Here is a 20,626-nt window from a genome sequence, read left to right on the forward strand (position 1 = left end):
TGCAGCCTGGGATGTTTTCAGACTAAACAAGTCCCTGAAACCTGAAACTTGGCCATCACTTATGGAAGTACCCTGTGCAGCATGGTTAATAAATAAAAAGTTAAGAAAAATATAAAGACAACCTTTCCACTATTAACAAAAGACTCTTCAAAGCTACTCTTTTGCTCTGGGCTTTTACAATAATAAGCTGAAAAAATACATTAGAGAGCAGACTCTTTTCTAGCCACTTCATATTTCATTTTGCCTCTCACTTGTCTATTTATTTTTACGTCTTTCCTGATTACTTCTCAATTGTAGAAAGACAACATTAGGCACAATGAGTTTTAAATATACTCCCTGGCCAAAATAACTCCAAGGCCTGTCTGAAATTTCAAACAGCTCACTAGTAAGTCTGAAATAAAATATAAAGGAAGTGATCTTCACTAGTTAGAGCAGGACAGCCAGGACTGGTGGGTGTTTTCATTGCTTCACCAATACCCTTATTATTTTTCTCTGTGGGCATCACACCACACAGCCAGGATTGGTCTGACTCTGTCCATTCACCTTTATATGAACATGAAGAACACTGTGGTAAAGTACAAGAGATGTTCCATCTCCAAAAGCACTCCTTTCCTGTTGGAGCTGCCCAGAAGGCTTGAGATGGGACAAGGAGCAGAGCTTGGACTACCTAAAATAACCACACATGAGTATAAAGACTATTTGCAAAATCAACCCTCAAAGCTTCTTCAAACCATCTTGAAAACATCTGAAGTTCTGAATGAAAGTGTCATTGGGGTCACAGATCTTCTCCAAGTAATTTTCAACCCTGGCAGCTCCTCTGGACATGCTCTAACCAGGGAGTTTTGTCCTATGAAAAACATTCAATGCCTAAAATGTAGATATCTTATGATTTGTGATAAAGCCCTCAGAAGCCTGATGTAACTTTGCAGTTAGCCTTGCTCTGAGTAGAAGTTTGAAATATATGACATCTGGATCTCTTCTGACCTATTTTTTTCCCCCAAGATTCACTGAAGGCACACATGTATGCTAACAGACACATTTGGTTTTTTAGAAGAGGTGTTTGAAAACAGTGTGCTTCTGTTCCTGCAGCCGTGTTGGTTCCAGAGCTTAGAAATAATTTTTTAGGGTCTTGTTCTATTTGCTCAACTTTTTCTGGATAAGTTCTCTAATTTTGGGCTTAAGGTATTTTGCTGAGGGCCCCCCCTGTTTCCTGTGTGAGCTGCACTGTTCAGGAGCAGACAGAGCCTTGGTTTTCAGGGTGACTGCACCTTGCACATGTGGGAGTATCTGGCTACCATGGCTTGGTCATCAGAGCTACAAAAACCAAGTGCAGACTTTGGTCTTTTTCAGGGTGTTCTTCAAAAATTTGTTTGTAGCTTGTTTATATCTCTGTCAGGGATAGGGAAACTTTCTAATTTTTAGATTGATGGTAGTGACTTCATCTCCTTCCTCTTTCCTCTAGTTCAAAACTGGAGAGGATGGTTACTTAGAAGTGTGTACAGAGCTGTCATTTCCCTCTTATTTTAGAACATGAACATGGATTGGCCTGGCTGTTCAACAAGCTTCATTGGCATCATCTTTAGTGCTGGGGCTCATTTTACCCAATGACACTGGCACTTATTGCTATGTTTTAATGGCAGGGTGGTAATTGGTCAAAGGTTGGACTTGATGATCTTGGAGATCTTTTTTAAACTTAATGATTTGGTGATTCTCTGATTCTAAAGACAGGCCTCGAGTCCAAAATATGTTTCTAGGCTCCACACAGCCAGAAGAGACAGATACCTCCAGAAGTGATACAATCCATCCAAAGAAAAGCAGGAATGAATGACCCTCTAAAAGTCTCTCCTCTCCCCCTCTCTAATGATTATTGTCTAGATGAACAGCTTAGACCAGACAATTAGCTTAGACTAGATGCTTAACATTTAGGCAGCTGGAATTAATGTGATGAATCCTTTCTATGTGCTCAGATAATGACTGTAGCCTTTGTGTCTCAAATTTTAGCTCTTCAATATGTTTTCATAGGTGTTCAGATTCTGCACTGTGCTCTGAGATTAATTTCGACTTCCAAGGCTTAAAATACTCTCTTCCCATTGCTGTTCATTGTCATAAATATGTCATGGCATAATATAGCTGTCTGTACCCATAATGAAATCCTTCTGCTTTAAGATTCAAGTCCACAGCCCATACAGGACTAATATTGCTGAAAATCACCCTAATAATGTCACAGGGACTCTTGTGATTGTGAACCTTTCTGTTATGAGCAGAGGCTCTTGGCCTGAACTTTCAGCCATGGCAGGTGCAAGTAAGATTTAATTATTTTTTTAAAAAAAACTTAGATGGGAGAGACTGAGAGTGAGAGAGAATGAGAGAGAGAGAGAGTGAGAGAAAGAAAAGAAAAGAAAAGAAAAGAAAAGAAAAGAAAAGAAAAGAAAAGAAAAGAAAAGAAAAGAAAAGAAAAGAAAAGAAAAGAAAAGAAAAGAAAAGAAAAGAAAAGAAAAGAAAAGAAAAGAAAAGAAAAGAAAAGAAAAGAAAAGTAATTACAATATTCCCAAAAGAAATTAATATAACCTCCAAAATAATCCCTCACTTGTATTAGTTCTACCAGATTCCCAATCATTTGGTTTCGAGCTCTTGTTACTTGCATTCTTATGTTTTTTTTATTACTAGAAAGATAGTCTTTTAATTTCCAACCTAAGCCTCCCTGGCTAAAACACTAATGCATTTATTTTGTTCTCTCTGCATTGGACATGAGAAACCAACCTTCCTTCCTACCAATTGTTATAAAATTATTATAAACTAATTATGTCTTTTACTATACTAACTGAAATGTCCGCAGTCTTTCTGGGCTGAAATTGTTATATTTAAAATATATTTTTTAAATGGCATTGCGAGGGAAGAAAGGGGGTTTTAATAAAATAGATTTACAGAAAAAAATGTAGACAAACAAAAAATATAATTTCTCTGGGAAAGTTAAAAACTTAGTAAAATTTGGTATTTAGTCAAAATGTGTTGTCAATGAAAAAGGGAGAAAATAAGACAAATGAAAGCTTCTGTTCTGCCCTTTCAACCAATTTCTTACAGAAATTATTGCCATTTTAAAGCTTATTTCTAATTCAAATATTTCCCAAAAATGCAGGTATTTGCCATTTTCCTTCTAGCCTGCTTCTAATGGAAAATCACTCAGACTCCTTGTGAGTCAGTTCCCAGGACTAAAGAACTGTTCTCATTGGGAAGAAATGATAATAATAACAGCAGTAAAGTGGAGTTCCCTGAAAATTTTATTTTAAGACAGTTCATTTTATGCCCTAACTTTATTTTTGCAGAAGAAGAGGATGATTTGTCTTTGCAGCGACTGCAGGCCAAGGAGGGAAAGCAGAGCTGAGAACCTCCCCGTCCATAACAGTGATAGTCTGAACAGAGTTCAAGTTTATTTGACTAATTCTTTCACCACTTGTCAGAGAAAATACTTTTGTTTGTGGTAACAAAACAAGCTCTTTCCTCTCCCGTTTCTCCAGCGAGTAGCACAAGCACTTGTGTGGAGCACAAATTACCGTAACCATTATGATGTTTGCTGTCAAACTCATTTATTTATGCAACTGCTGTGGAAAGGCCTGGGGCCCAAAAGCAACCCTGAAAGATTTCAGAGCCCTGGTGTGGGGTCATGAAAGGGAAAGTGAGGGGGAGGGAGAAGCCTCCACTGGTTATGAGAAAGGAACTGACACAGGAAATGGTCACATATGGCACAGATTTATTGTGTCCAGGACTTCCCATTCAAAACTCATTATATCCACAGCTCAGAGCCGTGCATGGCACAGCCACATTCATTTTTAGGGCTGGCATCTGACAAAATTGCTGTTCTCCTTTCAGGTGGTGGTGGTAATTTTGTCATTCCCAGACCAGAGAGATGGTGACTGGAGCTGCATTGGTAAAAGCTCTGCTGTTTGCTGCCCCTCACCTTTATGTTGAGCCACAGGTCAACTAAAGCTTCAGTCTGCAAGGTTGCTGGTCAGGAGAAGAGAAAAATACTCTTAAAAACACCTAAAGGAAATCAGGATTCTCTTTAAGTGAAAGAAAATGGGAAAAGCTTTGGTAGTGACACGAGAAAAAAACTGATATTTGCAGAACAGAATGTTTTTCGAAGGTGAAATAATAGGGATGAAAATATGTTTCTCTTTGCATTTTTGTCTTTCCTGGGAGACAGGACCCATCTCACACAGAGTTGGCGTTTTGGATGGTGGTTAATGACTTCAAGAGGTTTGTGAGAACAGTTTCTTTGTCTTACCTGCTTCATGAGATTGTCTAAAAGCTCCAGTCCACGCTGTTAAACCATTTTGGTCTCCATGCACAATAAAATATCCAGTAGCACTTTTGTCACTGCATTGGATTTGTTCCTGTAATAAGCATTATGGGGACCTTTGTGTTGTTTGGATCACTAAAACAACCAATGTTCCCAAATCATTAATCATAATGCAGACAAAAATCCTTCCCACATGTGTTTTTCTGATTAAGTTTAGTAAAATTATGGACAAGCTGCTATGGGCCAGTGCTGACAGTAGCAGGAATGGGCCTCTTCCCAGTCAAGCAGCACTGGGGTATGGACACTGGAACTTCCTACTGCACCAAGAGTACAGCTCCAAGCCCACTTTTGTCCCAGCCAGCACAGCAGTGTCCGAAATAACTCCTGGGTGCTTTCCAAAAATTAACACGAGTCAGGAGCCAGTTCCAGAATGCAGTTGGGTGATGATCACTGTCTTCTGCAGGGTCCATGACTTTAATACCGTGGAAGTGCCATGCCAGATGGCCTCAAGGACTAGAACCTGACTTAGCACTGGTGGTTTTATGAGTTTTGATGGATAAAATGCTCTAGCAGCTCCGTTCCAGCTCAGTGTTCTGGATACAGGTATTTCCAAGGGTGGCTCCTGGCAATTCAGAAGATTTGTGGAATTATAAGGAAAATCCCTGTATCCAGCCTGGTCTGGACAACCTCACTAAAGGGCCCTTCCAGATTTACTGACCCACCTCCTCTGAGAGAGCTCAAGATATTTTCTCCTGGCTGGGTTATTCTCCTCCCCAACTTTTCATGGGTTGATGAGACAGGTTTGGTGTTTTCTCTCAAATACTAAGACCAACAATGATCTCTCTGTCTCAAGAGGTTCCTGACCTGTAAATCACTGAAAGCTTGAGGAGAATTTCGGGTGAACATTGCTATATGCCTGCTTTGTTCCCATACTCTTTCTAATCCTTGTTGGAGAGCGTTCTGACCTCAGAGATTTGTTGGTCTCTCTTCTTAAGACTTTACTTGTACACTGATGTTTTAAGGTCAAGACTGAGTTATTATTATAGTCTCTGGGAACTGGAAAATTCTAAGTTTTTGTTCATGACTGGGACAGATATATTTTCATCTGGAACATGTGCCTTCCCTCTCAGGCATGGGGAGCTCTGAAGGATTGATGCAAACATAAAAATGTATGAAAATTGTATGAAAGAGGCAAATAACACTGGATTTTACAGAGAATAAAGTTACAAAGTGTGTGTGGCCGTATCGAAGTATGCACACAGTGAACTCAAGAGCAAATATTTCATGTACTACACCTGTATTTCTTTGGATTTGCATGTGAAAGCGAAGGGTGAATGCAGATCTCAGGATGTGTAAGAAGAAAGTTTTACTATCGGCCTTCCTTCAAAGGAAGCACCAATAACTGTTTTCCCTACTTGGACACCTACTTTTACAAACCTTGAAGAAATATAGTATTTTTGAGTCAACAAATGTGGATAAAATTTGTTGGGAGGTGTGTCAAAGTTTTTTTATAGAGGAACGATAAACAGGCAAGCATAAAACCCCTACACAGAGTGATGTTATGAGACTCAGTTCCTTCCAAAATAATTTTCTTTAAAAGAAAGGATTGACAGCCTAAAGCAGTCACTCTATTTTTATTTACATGGTCCCTGCTATGAATACATATTTATGTGTGTGTGTGTGTTCCTGTGGTTTATCCCCAAGTTTGGCAACTCAACCTCACACAGCCCCTCACTCACTCAGCCCTGGTGGGATGGGGGAGAGAACTGGAAGGGTAAAAGGGAGAATAGTTGGGAGTTGAGATAAAGACCTTTAAACAGGGGAAGTAAAAGCTGTGTAAGCAAGCAAAGCACAACAGATAATTCACTCACCAATTCCCATGGGCAGGGAGGTGTTCAGCCACTCCAGTGCGACTCGATCACAGGTGACTTGGGAAGACCAACACCAACACTCTAAATGTCCTTCCCTTCCTTCTTCACCAAGCTTTGTATGCTCAGCATGACCCCACATGGTCTGGGGTATCCCTTGGGTCACCTGGGCTCAGCTGTCCTGGCTCTGTCCCTTCCCAAATCCTTGTGCACCCTCAGCCCATTTGCTGGTGGGATGAGGGGCAGAAAAGGCCTTGACTTTGTGCAAGCCCTGCGTAGCAATAATGAAAAAATCTCTGTGCCATTAACACTATTAACACTGTTTTCAGTTTCAGTTTCAAAAACACAGCCCAAAACAGCTACTGTGGAGAAAATTAACTCTGCCTGAACCAATACCAGCACATTTTTACACAAACACATGAGAAATATTTGTACCACTGTGCCTTCCTTTGCAATGGAACTCAGAATAATTTACCTTTTCTGCATTTCCAAGGTGCTATTCCTGGACCCGTTTTTTCCCCCCCTTTATTTCCCATTTGAATGTCAGCAGGTCAAAAGGAACAGTTAATGCTGATGAATATTTCCCCCTCAGCAAAGATATGTGCTGGTCAGCCCAAGGCCAATGAATCGCAATTTCTAAACAGCGTCCCATTTATCTCTCCCCTCCCCCCTTCTCCCCTCCTTACTTTTATATTTTTGTATCTATAATTGTAGTTAAATTAGAAATAACTGACGGGCAAATCCAGTCAGATGGAAAGAAAATTGTGGGAGATTTATTTTATTTTGATAAAAAACTGACATTGTCTTTTGTTTTTGTCAGAAAGAGACTCTATGTTTCCTTGTACCATGAATTGTGGAATCTATCACGAAATGGGTAAAAATTATTGAAGCAAATGGTGGTGTTAACCTGAAGGGGAAAATCATTAATGTTGATGTATTTCACTCAATTTTAAATGTAGAATTTATTTTATTTTTTTTATTTGGCGTTGGGGAACAAGGGAAAAAGCAGGAGACTTGTAAAGGACTCTATGTGCCTTTAAGTCAAAACATCTATTTTAAAAAATGCTCTTCTCTTCTTCTACCTCTCTCCATTTTTCTAAATAAAGGATACGATGTGGTGATGATGGCAGCAGTGGAGGTTTCTTTCCTAAGCAAAAAGGGCCCCCCTCGGCACATTATTCTTTTCAAATGTGAAATGAGGTGGAAAATCCTCATTTCACGACAGGAAGGACAAATATTGACACAAACTTAATATTTGTCAGGAGCCCTAGAAGCAACCTGAGTGCTAAAATCTCATCTAGATGTATGTGCTGGTGTGTTTATGTATACAAATAAATAATAAATTTGCCTTGATGATGGGTGGAACCTGCAGAAAGCAAAGTCTGCTCGCTGGGGTGGAGGAATTATCTGCAGAGGGTGGACACATACACATTCCACGTATCATTTCTCTCTCTCCTTCTGTGGAGCAGGACAAACAGGTGAATTCATGAGCCCAAAGCACACGTGTCCCTTCCCTCTGCCTGGATACACAAGATCCCAGCAGAAAGTTCAACAATATGTTAATAACTTCTCCATCTTTCCCACACATTTCTAACAGCTATGTTTGACTCTTTTTTCCCCATTTTTTCCTCCCTCTCACACGTGTTTGTGTGTGTGTGCGTGCAAACACAAACAAATAGAACCGGTGTAATCTAATTTCACCCATTGCAGGGGGATGCTTCTGGAATTTATCACTGCTATTGTTCATCACCAATGTAAATAGCACATGTCAGCTCAATATTCAGTGGTCACTCAGTATTTATTAAGTCCTGTCCACTCTGGCCTTTTTTAGAGGAAAGCCCTGGGGCAGATTAGCTGCTGGCCGTGACACGCCGCGTCACTTATCTGTTCGCATTGATTATCAGAGTCAGCTGTGGCCAGGACTCACTTTTTTCTTCTCCTCTCAGACCCCTCTTACAAGCACCCCTGCTTGGATTTTCATGAGGAAATAATCAGATTAGGGCTTCAGTGGCGAGTTCATATGGAGTTCTCTTTCTCCAATGTGCTACTAACCGAATAAACGTGTTTTGTGGTAAATTGTAAATGACATTATGATTACTAAGGCCAGCATGGGTTTCATTTAAAAGTGATCGAAATTGCAGGCTGCAGAAATTGTGACTGGCAGATAAGGCCATTTGGAAGAGGGCAAGCAATGATGCGTGTGTGTGCATGGGTGTGAGCGTGTGCAGGAAACCAAGCCAGCCTCCTTTGAAAGGCAGGCAGGACTAAGGAAAGTTCTAAGAAATCATTAAATGTCATCAAATCCCATTTGTAGACATGAGAAATGTCACCAGGGGGAGATGGGGTGTTTCCAGGAGAGCTGTGGATGAGATGTGTCAGCCTTTGTGGGCAGGCAGCTGGCGGCACAGCGTGTCCTCCCAGCATTCCGGGAGAATTCCAGTGTCTCTGAGCACAGCATTTCCACTTCTGTTCTGAACAGAGTTGTTCCTCACTCTCTTTTTGCCTCCAGCACACACCAACAGCAAAATACTACAGCAAAATACTTACACTGAAAACCAAAAAAAAACCAAAAAACTAATCCAGGGAAAAGCAAAAAAAAAAAAGATAAGCAAATTTGTAAGCTGGTGTCTAAAAATAGAAGGATTTGTACAGATCCCATCTCACTTGGACATCCTCCCTGGGCAGAGCTGCACATTTATGTAATTCCATTGCTTCCCTTGGTGACATGCAGAGGGAGAGCTCATTCTGTGGCATGTTCACAGGCCACGGGCTGCACATGGTGATTGCCCTGGAAATACATAGTAGGTGAGAACCCACAGGATCCAGGCTTTGAGATGTAACTGAAGGCATAGCCCAGAATTATTGAATGGAATCATAGAATGGCTTGGGTTGGAAGTGACCTTTAAAGATCATCCAGCTCCAACACTCCTCCCCATGGGCAGGGACACCTTCCACTGCACCACATTGCTCAGAGTCCCATCCAAAACTTCTCATAGTTCATTTCTCTTTCAGGAGTCTTCTACTTTTATCTAGCAGAAATTTTCACATAATGTGTCCTTGTTAGGGGATGTCCTGGTGTCCTAATAGTGTCTTCTTCATCCAGAAGTTTGTGACTCTCAACAATGTTGCTGTGCCTTATTTTTTATGTGGACTGAGTGAATACCTGTTCCCAAGTGCTGAATGAGGAGCACAGAGTTAGTCTGGACATTGACCATGCTCTGTCCAACATGTTTGTGAGCACAGATAACTAAGGAAGGAGCAGGCTAGGTGAGGGAAGGAGAATTCTAGCTGGCTACAGCAGCAAATTCCTCCTTTGATTTTATTTTGGAGAGAGGAAGGAAAACCAGAAACATACATCTTTTTCTAAGATGCTCCAGGCAGAAATGTTTATGTTTTTGGTTTCTGTATCTGAACTCATTTACTTTTATTCTCTCTTTATAATCAGTGGTGATCTCATCGTTACAGCCTGAGGCACAATTTCTCTCATATTAAAGCAGAGACCTGTATTTAGTCAGATGGGGCACACTGTAAACTTATAGCAGTTTTCAGGAGTTTTGACAAAGGCATGAAGTGGCAGCACGAGGGGGAATGGCATCAAACTGGCAGGGGTAGGGTTCAATTTGATCTTGCAAAGAAATTCTTTACTGTGAGGATGTTGAGACATTGGTTTCTCAGGGAAGATGTGGATTCCTCATCCCTTGAAATGTTCAAGGATGGATGGGAAGGAGGTCTGAGCAATGTGGTCTAGTGGATGGTAGTCCTTTACAAGAAGGTTGGAACTAGATTATATTTAAGGTCTAATCTTTCAACCCAACCCATTCTGTAAGTCTATGATTCTAACTCAGAAGACTGTGTGGATTACATGTCTTCTCTCTAGAGCCTTCCATAAAAGGATAACTTCCATAAAAGTATAGCATAAGAGAAATAAAAGGATCCTATTGACCTGTCTGCAGAGGTACTTGGGAGGGGATTTAGTGGGAAATCCTGAGATATGTGTAATGATCTTTACCTGTTAAATTCAGTGAAAGAACAAAGTGTTATCTGACGTGGCTTTTGCCCTCTCATTCATTGTGTGTTACACCTACAGATGTTGCAGCTACCAAAAAGAGTCCAGGTGACACTCTGCACTTACATTTAAGTGACAGGATCCCACCTCTGGCCAATAAAATTATAGGATTATAAAGTGTAATCCAGATGACTAAACAGCAGTATTTTAGGGTGAATTTTATTGGTTTTATACAATTACTTTGTATAGATGGCTGGGGAATTGGGTGTGTTTCAGTTACACAAATGTGTGTTTAGTGTAATTTCTGGTGCTGTGGGGTGTCCTTGCAGGACATATTTTTTCTATAGACTCTGTGTCACATGTCTCAGGTACCTCAGGACATCCCAAACAAATCTAGACACCTGCCTGTGAGCAAATAGTGGAAATTCCAGATTTCAGCTGACTGCAGTGGGAGTTTGGATGTTTGGAACATGTGTGAGAGTGTCCTATATTTGTAGGTATCTGAATCTGGTGGTTTCTTCCAGCTCAAAAACTTGATGAGGTTGTTCATCAACTGGAATAGATCAATGATGTTTTGGTCCTTTCTGGTGTTTTCTGTTTGAAGCACAGTCTCCATGAGCATTTTGTAGGGTTAAACTATCCTTGCAAAGACTTTCAGTCAATCCCTGATTCATCACCCTGCTACAGGCTTGGGACCAGGAAAAAATGTAGAAGGCACAAGGACATGGGGACAAAGTGCTGGGTCAGACAAAAAGTCTGTGTTGCATGGATGCTCTTTCAATGGATACTGCAGTTTGATATATAGAAATAACAAAGTAGGTGTATGGGATGTTTCTCTGTCATTTGTTTTCAGTCCTCAACAACTTTCAACTCCAGGACAACTAGAGGTATATGCAGTTTCTACTTATTCAATATCCCTCAGTATCCAGGCTTCTCTTAAAAGTATGTAACATTTTAGCACTGACAAAGTGGCTTTAAATTTGGAGTGGGAAAATAAGAAGCTGTTAAAAAAAAATTTTGAGATGATGTCTGAAACAATTAATTTCTTTTCCCATCTCCCTTTATTCTTCCAGGAATTTACAGAGATGACAGTAAGTGCCTCTTCAAGCCCTCGGTACAAGGTTACTTCTGCAAACAGACAGATCATGCACTTGTCATCTTAGAAAACTTGGATTCCAGTCTGGACAGCCAGAGACTGTTCCCAGTGGTTACAATGACTGGCAGCTTTATGGACACCTTCACTGATGAGACCTCACATTCTTTGTGTTACCCTGCAGAGCATCGTTCTACTTTCTTCTCTGTTCTACCCTCCACCCAACTCAGCACAGTTTGCTTCCCAGGCCTGCCACCTCTGGCTTTCAGACTCTACCTCCTCAGTGGCCAAAACACAACCAGGCTGCCCCTGGCCATATTCTTCACTGAAACACTCAGCCTTCGTGTTTTCACCCAAGGGAATTATGTCTCTCCTACCCCGTCTTCTTTTTCACCAAACGCAGGGCCAGGAGCCAATTACTTCAGCTTTGAGGACAACCTTCTCTATGTTCTCCTCCATGAGAAGGAACCTGTGGAAATAATTGCTGGCCTTTCCCTTCTTGTGGCTTTCACTGTAACTGAGGCTGTTGGGGAAGAGGGTGAGGAAGCTATAACTCGTCGATTGGCTGATTTCCTGAAGGTTGGTCATGACCAAGTCAGAGTAGTCCATAATGTGCTGGGAGGTGAAAGCACTTTGAAGGTAATCTCAGCCAATGCCAGCAAAAAGAGATATCACTGCCCTAACATGGCATTTTGCACAGCCTTTCAGAGCAGATACAGCCCACAGGAAGAGGGAACACAACCAGGGAGCAGCCGGGCTCTGCATCCGCCTGATGGGGCTGGTCCATCAAGAGTGCTGATCATTGAGCTTGGTGATCTGCCGGGTCATCCAAGAAAGGAGTTGACAAGCGACAGTCTAAAGAGTTTGGCCAGAACAATTATCAACACTCATCAGACTGGAGACTTTCAGAGTGGCCTTGGCTTGACAGTTGACACCTTAATGGTGGCTCAGTCTGCTTTGCTGTCCCCAGGAGAAGCTAACAGTAGGTAAGTAGCAGATGTATCATCACCAGATACTGATTTAAGTGTAGGGAGGCAATTTATCCAATTGATGTACTTATTAACTTCTCCACTGACTGAAATATGACTAACCATGCTGAAACAAGTTATAAAGTTTTCATGACTTGCCCAGAGAAGCTGTGGCTGCCCCATCTCTGGAAGTGTCCAAGGCTGGGTTGGACAAGGCTGGGAGAAAGAAACCTGGTCTTGAAGACTTAAACATTTATTCTTACACTTTTAAAATGTAAGACCACAAAAATATGTTTAATATTTTACTTCAATATCCTGCATGATACAAGCCACTACTTTTCACTTTGATGCCTTAGTGATGGTGTTTCTTTTCACTTAAAAACTCTAGAAATCCCTCTGGTCATGATGATACAAGAGGTGGACACATCCATTATTTCCTGAATATATGCCTAGAGGTTGGATCCTATTCTTATTCTTTCTGTCACAAACACTTGCCCATTTCCTCTTGTCAGCCTCTACCTCCAGATTCCCATGAGAGCATCTGGTTCTTTCCTCCACTTTTACATCAGTAACTTTCTGGGCATTGACTCTTCCTCCTCCTCCTCCAGATACCTTCAGAGTAATCAAATCACCTCACTGTCTCCTTTGGAAAAAAATCAAAAGGTTTGAGTTCTGGTGAGTGTTTCTTTCTTTCTTTCTTTCTTTCTTTCTTTCTTTCTTTCTTTCTTTCTTTCTTTCTTTCTTTCTTTCTTTCTTTCTTTCTTTCTTTCTTTCTTTCTTTCTTTCTTTCTTTCTTTCTTTCTTTCTTTCTTTCTTTCTTTCTTTCCTTCTTTCCTTCTTTCCTTCTTTCCTTCTTTCCTTCTTTCCTTCTTTCCTTCTTTCCTTCTTTCCTTCTTTCCTTCTTTCCTTCTTTCCTTCTTTCCTTCTTTCCTTCTTTCCTTCTTTCTTTCCTTCTTTCTTTCTTTCTTTCTTTCTTTCTTTCTTTCTTTCTTTCTTTCTTTCTTTCTTTCTTTCTTTCTTTCTTTCTTTCTTTCTTTCTTTCTTTCTTTCTTTCTTTCTTTCTTTCTTTCTTTCTTTCTTTCTTTCTTTCTTTCTTTCTTTCTTTCTTTCTTTCTTTCTTTCTTTCTTTCTTTCTTTCTTTCTTTCTTTCTTTCTTTCTTTCTTTCTTTCTTTCTTTCTTTCTTTCTTTCTCTATCTCTGTTTTCTGAATCTGTTTGGAAGTGTGCATGACCGAAAGTCAAGGTTTCCCTCTTAGTGGATTCCCCAGAGTTGGACATTTTTTAAAATTCAGCTGGACAGAGTGCTGGACCACCTTGACTAGACCATGATTTTTCCAAGAAAGCTTGGACCACAGGATCATTGAGGTCTCTCCCAATCTGGTATTCTAGGATTGCATTGTATTGGTCTCAAATGCAAAAGTGGTATTAAATCCCATTTTCTACTGACACAATTCCATTAGCCCATTCTCCCAGAGAAACAGGAGAGCTCACAATCTTCTCTTTTCTCACAGTATTTTTTAATTCCTTTTCAGTTCTGACTTTCCAGAACCCAATTCCCTCTGTTTGGCCAGATCCTACATATGACATGACCTGGGCCCCCATGTTTGGCTTTCTTGTTGGTAATTTATCAGCCCACAAAGCCTTCCATGCATTTTGTCAGTAAAGGCTTTATATATGTATCTCCATGCAGATACAGCAAAAGACCTGCATCTCATTTTGACAGAACACAAGACGCTCCCTTGCTTTGCAGTATTTTCCTCTGGAGCTCCCTTTTGAGCTCTGCCATTTTCAGACTTCTTGGTCAGTATTGTACATACTAAATTTTATTAATATTCAGTACCAATACTTACTTTTTAAAGGTCTTTTATTTCCCTCTCCTCTATAGCAACAAACAACCCTGTCTCTCCCTCCTTCCTCTGTCCCTGTCTTGTTCTTTTCAGCTTTCATCCACTATTTGCACAGCCCAGATGTCAGCCCTTATCTGCAAAGGAGGTTGTGAAGAGCAGTGCTGGGATGGGAGCAGACAGTAGTGTATTTCAGCATCAGATCCTGAAACTGTATTAAAAGCATATGGGTAATATGAAAAAGGTAATATCCCATCTGTTTTTAATCGGGGACATGGGATTTGGTGTTTGGCAATCTTATTGTGTACTCCCTTGATATTGTATAATGTTATTTTTTGATATTGTGCACTACTGAGCCTTATCCAAGTATAAGTATATTCCATATATTCCATCCATGCAAGAAAGAAATTGGATTTGTCTAAGACTTACCCTCTGTAATTAATACCACATCCTCTCCCATTTACTGCTGACCCATGGACCATCCTGATGTCTGCCAGTGATACAAACTGCTCTTCACATGCTTTTCTACTAGACACTGTGTGGTTCATGGTGGAGAAGCAACCACAAGGAGGACTCTGGTCTGTGACTGTAGAAATCTTTGTTTTGCTTTGGTTTTGGTTTGTTGGTTTCAACTGTAGGTGGCTTTTTTTTTTTTCTTTTTTTTTTTTTTTTTTTTTTTGGTTTTGTTATTGTTTGGGGTTTTCCTTGAGGGGGGAGGATTATATTTTGGGTTTTTTGTTAATTTTGTTTTGTTTTGTTTTGTTTCACTTTGCTTTGCTTTTTTTGCTTTTGCTTTTGGGATTTTGTTAGTTTATATTTTTTGTGGTGTTGCATTCAGCCCAATGAGGAATTATTAAGTGCAAGATCAAAGCTTAAATAAGGACCAAATTCTGAAGATATACTGTATTTTGGACCAGCAGAACCAACATCATCCTTGTTAGTGGGGTTGTTTGTGTTACACCGAAGGACACTGCAAAATAAGACAGCAGAAAAATGAGGTGGGAATTTTTACAGTGGGTGGTGAGGCCCTGGCACAGGTTGCCCAGAGAAGCTGTGGCTGCCCCTGGATCCCTGGAAGTGTCCAAGGCCAGGCTGGACAGGGCTTGGAGGAGCCTGGGATAGTGGAAGGTGGCCATGGCCATGGTAGGGGGTGGAACTGGATGATCTTTAAGATCCATTCTAACCCAAGGAATTCCATTATTTACATGACCCCAAGACATGATCCCAAGACACCATTTAAAGGAGGGAAGCACCAACTGCTGTGTGCCAGCAAGGAAACCTCGAGGATGCTTTTTATCAGGCAGAAATGACAGCTCCACACTGGGACTGCTCTCCCAGCTGCCTTTTGTCTTCCTGTCTGTGCACACCCTGGGAAAAAATTCCAAGCAGGAAGGACCAGGAGAGTTTCCTAGGAAGAAGTCTGTTTTACTACAGACACAAGAACAGTGCTAGCCTCAAGGCTTGGATTCACTGTCCCAATTATGGGAAGACCTGGGATCTTTATTGAAGAGAACACTCACATCACCAGATCATAGAACTGGCTCAGAACTCACCCAGCTGCTCGGGCTCCTCTGCACTGTTATTTATTGCTCCCCATCAGTCATAGCTTTTCTGGAATCACTCATGGCTGACATTTCTGATGCAATAAAGGCACAGATAACCTGTGAAATGAAATCAGGGTTTTCCTGTTGGGACATGTACTGTCCCCATTGTCTATCTGTCTCCATTTAAGCAGCACAAGCTGGCATGGGCATGGTTAATGGGGCTGGGATTACAATTACAGATGAAATATTCCAGTGTATTTTTCAGTGGAAGGAAAAGAGAGATATTTTCATACCTGAGTTGTCCAAAACCCAATTGGACCATCAGAAATACACAGAACCTGCACTCCTGCCAGGCCCATCTCCTTGGGCTTTCAGACTAGTGAATTGTCTTGCATCACTATTGTTCTCAATGTCTCTCTGAAAGGAGGTTGGAGCCAGGGGATGGCTGGTCTCTTCTCCCAAGTAACAAGCAATAGGATAAAAGAACCTCAGGTTGCACCTGGGAGGGTTTATGTTGGATACTAGGAAAAAAAAATTCATTGAAAGAGTGGTCAGGCATTGGGACAGACTGCTCAGGGCAGTGGTGGAGTCACCATCCCTGGAAGTGTTCAAGAGGCAGGTGAATGAATGGGACATTCATGGTTTGGAGGTGAACACAGTTGTGCTGGGCGAGCAGCTGGACTCAGCAGTCTTAGAGCTATTTCCCAACCTTAATGAATTTGTGGCTCTACAACACAACAACTACAAAAAGATCTTTAATCAGCACAGACTGGATGTTTGTTTGCCGCCCAGGACAGTGAGGCTGAAGGGGAGCCTTGCAGACCCTGCTGAGCTAAGGTGTTACTGAATAGGCCTGTATATCACACTGCCAAGCCTTTAAAAAACATGGCTTGTCTGTTATGATTTGAAGTGCTTTTATACACGATTTTAATATAACTCCTTTGTTAGGGTCACTTCAAGCACGGCTCATTAATTTGTCAAGAGAAGACAGAGGTGATTGCTGTGACTGCTATAGTCTTGCACAGCTGGAGAGTCAGAGATGTCTATCACATAGTTTATCTTTCTGTGAAATGCCTGGGTATAACAGAGATACTGTGATGTATTTACAGATAGAAATCCCTGTCTGGAAAAATTGTCCTAATATCAATATAAATATGAAAGAGCAAGCAGCACAATGATGAATGTATTTTGTGTGTTTGTTCAGGTGCCTTTATACAAAATCAGGAATATAATTCTGGACAGTCATCCAGAAGCCATGTAGTCCCTGTCCCCACACTACAGCAGGGTGCTTTGCTCCTTCTTGATCAACCTTTAACCTGATTCAAACTGAAATAATTTTTTGTTGAGAGTTATGTTTGAGGTAGCATGTGAAAAATGGTCCTTGTGCAGGAAATTTGAGGCTCACAGCAAGGAATAAAAGGGAAGCAAATTATCAAAGAATGGCTCATTCCAGCAGCAATTCCCATGCAGAGCACTAAATGAGATATTACAACTAATTCTCTCTGTCACATGGCACACACACAGGCAGCAGGGCTGGAGTTCAAACTAGATCAATTCTGACTTCTCCTAACCCCAAAGTGCTTGGATTTGGTAACCTTTGTGCAGGTTTCAGGCAGGCTGCTCTGTGGAATTGCACAGGGTTTTATAAAAGAAAAGACAACTTATTCCTGCGTAAAGATGCAAGTTTTTCCTCCTGTGAGCAGGCAAAGCAGGATGCTAAAATTCTCCATGTTAAGAGCTGCAGATATTGTAGCACTTTCCAAAGTTTTATCTGCTACACTCCTCAAGTGAATGTGTGGAAGTGAAACTCAGGTGCTGAAACAAAGTTTAAGATCTCTGTTAATTTAAACTTATTTAATTTTAGGTTAGATATTCAGAGGGGCAGTGTGGAAGGCATATTCTTATGTAAAATTTGCTATTCACAGCAGATGTACAAAAAAGGACAAATTCAGTTCAAGTAAGTAAAAGGAAGGACATTTAAGATGATCATGGAAACTGAGTTTATTTTAAGGAGTAAGGAGTAGAATCATAAAACCATTTAGTAAAGAGATTGTTTAACTTGTAAAAGCAAATCTGGAAGATATCATTCTACCTGTGAAAATACATTGCAAGAGTAAATACCAGCAAGGAATCTCTTGATAATGAAGGACAATGACCATACAGAAGCAAAAAGTATAAGGCATTGACAGGTAAATTTGCATTTCAAAATAGAAGTAGGTTCCTCCTCAAATAATGAAATAAAAGAGCCTTTCCATAGAACTGGAAAGAGAACATTTCACATTTGCATTTTATGTTATTTTCATTATTTTTTTCCCACATGGCCAAAATTATCTTATTAATTTTATTTATTTATTTATTTAATAGTTTGGGGATAGTTAAGGTGCTCTTAAGACTCTTTTACAGTTTAGTAAAATGGTGGGAAAATCCATGTTAAAAATCTAGAGGGTTTTCCATCACAGGAGTGGGATTCTGTAATGGGTTCTTTATGAGAGCAATGGGATAAGAAATATCATGAGCATGAAGTGGGGGTTAAAACTTGAACAAAAACTGTTATGTCACATAATGCTGCCTGATCAAGTTGTACTTTTGGAATCAGGATGAATTTTTTATTGTAAATTCATAATTCTTTCCCAACTTAGCAGTTGTGGGATGGACCAGAAGAGGTGGGTGGTCATTGGGAACTCAGAGACTCAGACACATCTTCCCACAGTGAAGGTGATGGCAATGGATGTAAAATAAATTTATGTGAAGGGATTCTGTGTCAATAGAATATTTATCTGTCTGATCAATAGTGAAGTTTTAGCCTGTTACTAATTTTTTGCTTCTGGTAGAATTGAAATTGGGCATCAAAGCTGAATTGTAAGGAAGGACCAGTCATACCAGGGATAATGATGCTACAAAAGGTCTTTAATTATGTAGATATTAGACCCCAGATCTGCTGTGTTAGCTTTTCTTTTTTTTCATATTTAAAATTGAATTGCGGCTTAACTGGAAATTCAGGCTTTTCCAAACAAGAACAAAATATGATGTTTGTCCCTAAGATTTTTTTTGTTTTGAAGGGGAAAATACCAAAAGCAGCCCCTAGTATATGAACCTTGTGTGAAGCCAGGATTTCCTGTACAGATTTTCAAACAAATCTCCAAACTACCTTACATGGATCTTCACATCGCCTTTCCAATAGTAGTAGATAAATATAATAGTTTTTCATCACTGTTCTACTGGGCAGGAACCCTTCTGACACTCTAGAGGTTAGAGGATCTACCACCAAGATACATTTCACCTCTGAGCCTTAAATTTCAAACTAAATTTCTGTTAGTATCTAATGTACATGGTAAACATCAAATAATTTGTCGTTCTCATTCAAAGGTGACAGCTGTGAATTCCAAGATTAAAGCAATTAGAAGTCCTACCCCTCATGTAACTCTGATTGTTTGCTCTGACAATGGCCTTCCAAAACTCACCTGACTCCTCTTCAGAAAAGGAGCAGGAGGTAGGAAAGGTGAAAGGAGAGCAGGAGAAAGCAGAAGAAGACGAAGGTAGAGAGAGCAGGAGAGATTTGGGAACAGGAGCACAGGACTTTTTATGTCTTTGGGGGAAGAAGGAGGGATAAATTGCCATATATCCTCCCCACCAGCCTTGGTCTTTGAAACTGAGGGGTTTGTGTTAAATTCAGTTAAAAATGAAGAGCATCAGCTCAAGAGAAGCTATTTCCTATTCCAGTGTTCCCTCAGAAGTTAATAATGTTCAGATACATGCAGGAGATCCAGCAGTGTCCCTGCCATGCTTCTCAAGCCCTGTAAAGAGATCTGATCCCAGCACTGGTACCCTGGTGCTGTCAAACAAAACCTGCCTTGCTCATGTCACAAATGGATTTATTTTCCCTCCTAACGACAAAGGGGACCTGTGACATAAGTGATGATTTACACGACACAGGCACCAGCAGAGAGGAGCTGCCAGCCACATCTCCAAGGGACCAGCCCTGTCCCCACTCTGCCTTATTTAACATGTGACTGGTGTCACCTCTATCAGCAGAGCTTGTCTGCTGTGACATTCGAATGAGTGACGGCCGTGTCATCTCCCAGGCCAGCCCGTTCTGCTGTCGCATCGCGCTCTCGGCCTCCGCTGCACGTCCGATGGGGAAGGGAAAAATTCTTCCACATGCTTTGTTAGCAGGAATCTGGTGAGCTAAGGGTTAAATGGCTTGGGGTGTGTTTGTGGGGTAGTGTGCATGTGTATATATGTATACGAGTGTGTGTGTGTATATATATATATGTATTAGAAAAAAAAAATTATATATCTATATATACATACACAGGCACCTTGGTTTGGCTGTAGGACCTCGTGCCCGCAGGCCACAGTCACATTATCATCTGGAAATTGGATAACGACAGCACAATGACAAATCCAGGTTGCCTGCAATAAGGTGCTAATCCCTTTGCTTTAATATCGGAGCAGCGTGTAATGATGTTTGGACATCACTCCAGTTTACTGACGACCCCACTGGGGCCGGCAATAGAAGCGTACAACTGTCTAACAAGCCATCAGGTGACCGCCGTCGTCAAAGCAACGGGGGATGCAATCTAATCTTCCCTCCATCCCTTCCAGCTCCCAATAAGGACCAGATTATAGAAGTGGCCCATCAATGCTTGGTAACTCGAATCAATTAACGTTAATTCGCACAATGCTATGATGTATTGTGATCACTTTCATTTCGGAGAAGGGGGAAGAAATTGCTATAATTCACCTAAAATGAGGTTGTCTATGGTGCTGAGGTATTAATTGGGTGTCCATATTAAATGGAAAAGGAGCACGGTAGTGAAGGAAAAGTGGATGAGTGACTCTCTTGGCTGCTATTGACCTATCAGAAGAAGACAGTGCCCTTTTCCTTTGCTTTTATCTATTACAGTTTTCCCTATTGCGTGTCAAGTTGATGTATTATAAAAAATTCATTTGGTGACCTTCCACCCCCCTAGCAGATTAAACAATTTCACTGGGATGGCATCATTA

The 20,626-nt window shown here is 40.8% G+C and overlaps 1 protein-coding gene across 1 annotated transcript in view; it reads left to right on the plus strand.

The window, feature by feature from the left end:
- Positions 1-20,626, plus strand: part of PKHD1 (PKHD1 ciliary IPT domain containing fibrocystin/polyductin) — a 235,370-nt gene that overhangs the window by 195,127 nt on the left and 19,617 nt on the right. The window contains exon 61 of the mRNA XM_023924235.2: positions 11,245-12,250. Within this exon, the coding sequence (XP_023780003.2) occupies positions 11,245-12,250 (1,006 nt within the window). The remainder of the gene's footprint in view (positions 1-11,244; positions 12,251-20,626) is intronic.

The sequence above is a fragment of the Cyanistes caeruleus genome, chromosome 2 (assembly GCF_971803275.1).
Source record: "Cyanistes caeruleus chromosome 2, bCyaCae1.hap1.1, whole genome shotgun sequence".
Taxonomy (NCBI): domain Eukaryota; kingdom Metazoa; phylum Chordata; class Aves; order Passeriformes; family Paridae; genus Cyanistes; species Cyanistes caeruleus.